We start from the raw sequence: 6,113 nt of genomic DNA, 5'->3' as shown, positions 1-6,113 counted from the left end.
CCGACCTGGGGCGCGCGCCTTGCTGACGGCCGACGGCGGGCGGGAGCGCGCGGGTTGGCGGGCGCACGCCTGGGGGGGAGGGGCGCCCGCGGCCCCGCCCTCTGCGCCCCGCCTCCCGCGCCCAGCCGGGGGAGGGGGCTGCCGAGGCCCCGCCCTCCCTGTTCGCTCCCCTGGCGGAACCCGGGCCAGGGGTGGGTGGCCCGCAATGTCTCGCGGAGAAGGGGCGGGGGCCAGGCCGCGAGTCACCTCCGCGCGTCACCTCCGCCCATGCCGGCGAGTCCCCTTTCGCGCGCGCCTCCAGCCCGGCGCAGACCCGAGCTCCGCCACCCTGAACCCCGCGGGGCCCGCCCGCACGTCTTGGTGCCCGCCCAGCGGTAGTCCTTTCCCCCGAGGTCGTTAAGAGGACTAGGCGCAGGCAGCCTCCTGTCTGGCTTCCGAATCGGCCAAACACCCTTAAATCCCAAGGAGAGCCCTCTTTGCACACACGCGGTGGCCAGTGGCACAGTGGAGCCCTCGCAGCCTCTGCCTGCAGGTCTTCAAGCAAGCCCAAGTTCAAAGAGCAGGGGTTTTTTTTAGAAATTTTTGCTATAGGGTGGTGCTCTCCCGACAGAGACAGAGACAGAGAGACAGATACCTAGAAATCACCTCCCAGGAGGGACCAGCAGATGGCGTAAAGACTATGTCACTGGACTCTGATGTAGTCGGTCGCGGTTCGAGTCCCAGACTGGGTGGCTTAAACTCACGCGTCTGTATGTGCGTGCCCAATATTCTGGAGAGGAGGATGAAGGGATTGCGGTGTGGCCATCCCCCCTGGAGAGTGATTTCTTGCTTTCTGTCTCTCTGTCTCTGTCTTCTGGCGAGCACACACACCCTATAGCAAAAACCTCTACAAAAAAAAAAAGGAAAAAGAAATCACCCCCTAGGGGCGATGGCCATGCTTCCAGTCTGCACACACACACACCCAGCATGGGTATGAAGGACCTCTGGGTCCGGTACTCGAACCATGGTCAACTACTTGGGAGTCCAGCGACATAAGCATTATACCATCTACTGGTCCCAGAGCAGAAGTTCTTAATTTTGATGAGATCCCACTTATCAAGTGTTTTTTCTTTTGTGGATTGTGCTTTTAGTATGTGTCTTAAATACGTTTTTGCCATAGGGCTCTGCGCCCTTTGAGGAGGGAGACAGAGGACAGTGAGAGAGACAGTGAGAACTCACCCCTTGGAGGGATGGCTACCCCACAGTCCCTTCTCCATTCTCCTGCTGGGATCGTGGACGTGCACAGGCTCCCGAAATGATTTTCAAGCCACCAGGTCCAGGACTTGAACTGCGTTTGGCCATGTCCTACGGGAGTCTAGCAACGTAGCCAGTACGCTACCTGCTGGCCCCGTAAATTTTGTTTTGTTTTGTTTTGTTTTAATGATTTTAAGTTTATATACTTCTTTCTTTTCTTTTTTCTCTTCTTTTTTCTTTTCTTTTTGAGAAATTTTTGCTGAAGGGCGCATATGCTTGCCAGAAGGCAAGAAATCATCCCGGGGGGATAGCCATGCTGTTATCCCTTCTCTTCCATTCTGCTCTCAGGACTTTGGACACCTACACGCATGCACTCAGCGTGAGTTTCAAGCTGCTGGGTCTAGGACTTGAACCATTGTTGACTATGTGGAAGTCTAACACCTTAAACACTTTGCTATCTGCTGGCAAAAACCCTGTTTGGGTTTTTTAAATAGACTTGTCCTTAACCTAGTAGTTAAGAGACCTGGATCCTGGGCACCAGAAGGTGGCAGGGTGACTAAGGTGCTGGATTTCCACATGTTCAACCACAGTTCGAGTCTCAGACCTGGCGGCTTGAAACACACGAGATGCATGTGCATGTAAGCCTGAAATCCCGATGAGAATACGGAGGAGAAGGGACTGGGGCATGGCCACCACCCCGGTGGGGGGAGGGGGTGATTCCTCACTTTCTGTTTCTGTCTCTCTGGTGAGTGCACATGCAAAAACCTCTCTCTCTAGAAAAAAAGAGAGGGACCACCAGTTGGCGTGATGGCTATGTCGCTGGACTCCCATGTAGTCGACTGCAGTTCAAGTCCCAGACCCGGTGACTTAAACTGTTTCTGGGCATATGTGTGTGTACGCCCAAGATCCCAAGAGAAGAATGGAAGACAAGGGATTGCAGTGTGGCCATCCCCCCAGGGGCGGTGTGTGCGTGTGTGTGTCTCTGTGTGTGTGTATGGGGCGGTGTGTGTGTGTGTGTGTGTGTGTGTGTGTGTATGTGTGATTTGTCGCTTTCTATCTCTCTGTCTCTGTCTTTCTCGTGAGCTCATGTGCCCTATAGCAAAAACCTCTCCAAAAAAAGAAAGAAAGAAGAGAAAGAATCCTAGATCCCAGGTAATTGACCATGGTTCAAATCCTGGCCCTGGCAGTCAGACAAACATAGTAAATCCTGTGTGTGCATGCCCTGAGGTCCTGCCAGGGTGGAGAAACGAGAAGAGATTGCTGCGTGACCACGCCCCACTAAGGAGTCTCTCTCTCTGACAAGCACACATGCCCTCTGGCCAATAAGGAAAAAACAAACCCCACAAACACGGACAGACTAAGCTGAGTCCAGAGAGGACCACCTTGAGGCTCTGCTTGGAGTTCTCCTTGAGAAGCGGTTGAGCATATCATTACTGTTTGGGGGCAGCCCATGGAGCCAGTGGTTACAGGAGCAGGACCCACAGGGCCAACCACACAGCGGACCCTGGCTCTGACAGCTTGAAAAAAACACGCAGGGCACGTATGTATGCATGGCTCAAATCCCAACAGGGTGGAGAAAGGGAGAAGCGGAGGAACTGAGACATGACCGTGCCCCTCGGGGGGTGCTTTCTCCCTCTCCCTCTCTGTCTCTCTAGGAGTGCACTGCCCTCTGGCAGCATTTTAAAAATATGTATGCTGGGAACCAGTAGTTAGGGCGTAATGACGATGTCCCTGGACTCCCACGTAATCGACCACAGTTCGCGTCCCGGACCCGGTGGCTTAAAACTCCCGCCGGGCGCGTGTTCGTGCGTGCCCAAGGTCCCGAGAGGAGAATGGAGGAGAAGGCATTGCAGCATGGCCATGCCCTCTGGGGGATGACTTCTTGCTTTCTGTCTCTCTGTCTCTCTCTGTCTGTCTGGCGAGCGCACGCGCCCTATAGCAAAATCCTCTCCAAAAATAAAAACATACACTGCCGGTATTGTAGCTTTCTGAGTCGACAGTGTGTGAGGGTAGCCTAGAGCACACTTTCCAGCCAGGGAGAGTCTTCTCATAAACTGGGGAGACGCTTTCTTTTCTGAAGCCCTCTGAAGGAGTCAGTGAGCTTGTAAGAGCAGGAGCTAGTTCCCTCTCAGTGCAGCCGAGAGTGGCAGAGAGCCTCCCCAGTCGGGTCTGGCCACGATGCAGTCTCTTCCTCTGATTCTTCATCCTTTCAGATCCTGGGCCAGGCCTGGAACCCTGGCCAGCCGTGTGGCTTCGGCCTAACTGCTGCGCTATGGAGCCAGTAGGAGTCCATTCTCTTTACCGTGGGACACCGTCTTTTTTTATATTTACTTATTTTTATTTGTTGTTGTTTTTTAATTTGACCAGAGAGAGAAAGTGAGAAAGCAAGCCACCAGATTCGGAACTCAAACCAGGGTCAACCATGTGGGAGTCCATGCCACCTGCCAGCCCCCGACTCGGTGTCTTACATGCACAACGCTCTCCGCTCTCCGTTCTGCAGAACTCCTGGGATGCCAGGCCCCGGCAGGCTCCCAGCAGGGCAGCGGGCCTGCAGCAGGGGGCCGTGTCTCCAGGGCCTCGTGGGCCATCCCCACCCAGCCTACGTCTGTCGCACTAGTCTCGCTGGCTGCTCGGTTCAGCCACGTTACGTTGGCTGGTAACATTTCAGTGTAAAACGGGACCGAGGCGGGGAGTATCAGCGGAATACCGCAGGCCATCCTAGTGGGCCCGCTTCGTGCGGAGGCGGCTGAGAAAGGGCATCGACTCACAGGCTGCATGCACCCCGGAGCCAGGAGTCCCAGACAGATACAGCCACAAAATAAGTAAATGGTGACTCCCGCCAGAAAACACCCTCCTCGAGCAGTTAACGACTGACAGTCGGGACGTCCCAAGGCTCTAAAGGGTCTCTGCTCTGAGGCCACAGGCTCGTGAACCTGCGACGGGAGGATGCTGTGTGTCTGTGTGTGCCCGCCCAGGGAGGGAAAGTGAGGAAGCATTGGCCAGAGAGAAAACAGTTCCCAGCTGTCCACGTGCCGTCAAATGGTTGACAGTGGCGATAACGGCGTGGGTTTGTAGTCTTTGGCTATAGGGTGTGTGCACTTGCCGGGGACAGAGGGAAATACGTGCGTGCCCAAAATCTGGAGAGGAGGACGAGAGGGGATTGTGGAGTGGCCATCCCTCCTGGGGGATGATGCTCGCTTTCCCTCTCTCCAGTGAGCACAGGGGCCCTAAAGCAAAAACTGAAAAAAATAGAAAAAAACAATTGACCCTGGTGTGCTCGTGCCACAGGAAAACCAGGCCACGGCCTGACAGCCCGAGCACATAGCCGGCTGTCGTGGCCCGTGTAACGACAACACTCTCAAACTGGGTTCTTCCTCTTGCAGGCTCTGAGGGGGTCCAGCACTTGAGGTGGCGGGCTGGGCCGGGGCTTGGAATCGAGTGCAGAGATGGACCCTGTCTGGCCCTGGTGCTGCCATGCAAGGCTGGGACTGCAAGAAGGCCCGGGTTCAATCCCCGGTCCAGTCTGGATGGGCCAGGTGCAATGGCATGCACGTCTGGTGCTTGCGAACTGAGGCTGGGCAAAGGTGACACCCTGTCAAAAACGTCTGTCTAAGAACAAACAAGCCACCAGGTAAAACAGCAGCCAGTCCCTGCCACTGTCCGCCTCCGTCGTCCAGAGGTCCAGCCGCTCCTGGCACAGAGTGCAGGCAAGTGTCGGAGAGCTGACAAGTGGCCGGCCAGACGACGGGTCCTGTTCTTTCCGCACAGAAAGGAGCGAGAGTGCTGATGCCCGCCGCACCGTGGACGGGCCGGGGGAGCCGCCACTTGCAGGAGGCCAGCCGCCGCCGTGCAGCTCCGCCAGGTCCATCCAGGCCAGGCAAAGGCACAGACAGGAGCAGGCCGGGGGGCGCCCGGGGCCCAGGAGCGACTGCTTGGGGTGCAAGGTTTTCTGTCAGGACGATGGAGATGTGCCGGGACAGGACAGAGGTGACAACCACGGCTTTGCGGTGTGCCAAAGCTGCTGCGACGTACACTCTCCGGGCCAGCTCGGAGCCGCACTGCTCCAGAGACACTGGGTCGACACGGAAGACTGGGCTCAGTTCCCTGGTCAGTCTGCTCACGCCGGACATGCACGCCCACGATCTTGACTGGAAAAGCGGGTGGCTCCGCTGCGAGACCCTGTCCAGGGTGCTTTCTGTCTCTAGTGAGAGAAGTCCGACAAAAACATTTTAAGTTTAAACTGGCTAAGTAAAAATAATGTATGCAGTCCCCTCCCCTCTAGACACTTTCTTTTCAGGAGCGCAGCCAGTGGAGGACAGAGCGCGCTCCCGCACTGGGGCCTGGTCGTGCGCGGTCCCCTCCCTGCATTCTCTACCCTCTCAGCATGGAGGTCCCGAGCTGCGGCCGCCACGTGGCTCCCCTCCCATGGCTTACCCGTGCCAGGGGCCCGGCCCCTAGGAGGGCTGGTTTCGTGTTCTGTGAGTTCCATTCCAAGGGCAGCCTTCCAGACTTCGGGCTCCCGCAGACACGCCCGTGCAGGCACCTGTCCTGCTGTTCGTCATCTGCTCCCACGGAACCAGGTCCCTGGCTGTGCTCTGGGCTCCGCGGGTTCCGGGCAGAGTTGTACGTGCTGGGCTTCCGTCTGGTGACTTGTAAGAGGAACGGTCTAACCCTCAGCGTCAAACCCCGCTCCCAGGCTTCCCTTGGGCAGCAGCAGGACAGGATTCCCCCGACACGGTGGGGAGCGGGGCGCAGGCCGTGGGGTCTCTGGCACATCTCCAGCATCCTGGACAGGGATTCTCCCCCCAGACGGATCTGAGGCAGCTGGGAAGCCAGGCTGCAGCTGCTGAGCGGAGGGGCCCGGCCTCCGCCGCCCGCCC

At 57.2% G+C, this 6,113-nt stretch overlaps 1 protein-coding gene across 1 annotated transcript; it reads right to left on the bottom strand.

Moving 5' to 3' along the window:
- Window positions 1-4,440: 4,440 nt before the first annotated feature.
- On the bottom strand, window positions 4,441-6,093 carry LOC106733249 (uncharacterized). The gene is made up of 2 exons (XM_014582042.2): window positions 5,668-6,093; window positions 4,441-5,434 (listed from the first exon to the last, which is right to left on the bottom strand). Exons 1-2 carry the CDS (start codon window positions 5,720-5,722, stop codon window positions 4,740-4,742), a joined length of 750 nt encoding a protein of 249 aa, XP_014437528.1. The 5' UTR covers window positions 5,723-6,093; the 3' UTR covers window positions 4,441-4,739.
- Between the last annotated feature and the right edge of the window lie 20 nt (window positions 6,094-6,113).

This window comes from Tupaia chinensis, unplaced genomic scaffold (genome assembly GCF_000334495.1).
Source record: "Tupaia chinensis unplaced genomic scaffold, TupChi_1.0 Scaffold142100_1, whole genome shotgun sequence".
Classification (NCBI taxonomy): domain Eukaryota; kingdom Metazoa; phylum Chordata; class Mammalia; order Scandentia; family Tupaiidae; genus Tupaia; species Tupaia belangeri.
This window is presented reverse-complemented; position numbering and strand designations above follow the sequence as displayed.

Coding starts and splice junctions, on each gene's coding strand:
- LOC106733249 (XM_014582042.2), bottom strand. CDS start 5,722: ATGGAACTCACAGAACACGAAACCAGCCCTCCTAGGGGCCGGGCCCCT. Junction 5,435..5,667: donor GGGCCGGGCCCCTGGCACGG/GTAAGCCATGGG, acceptor TTCTCTCACTAG/AGACAGAAAGCACCCTGGAC.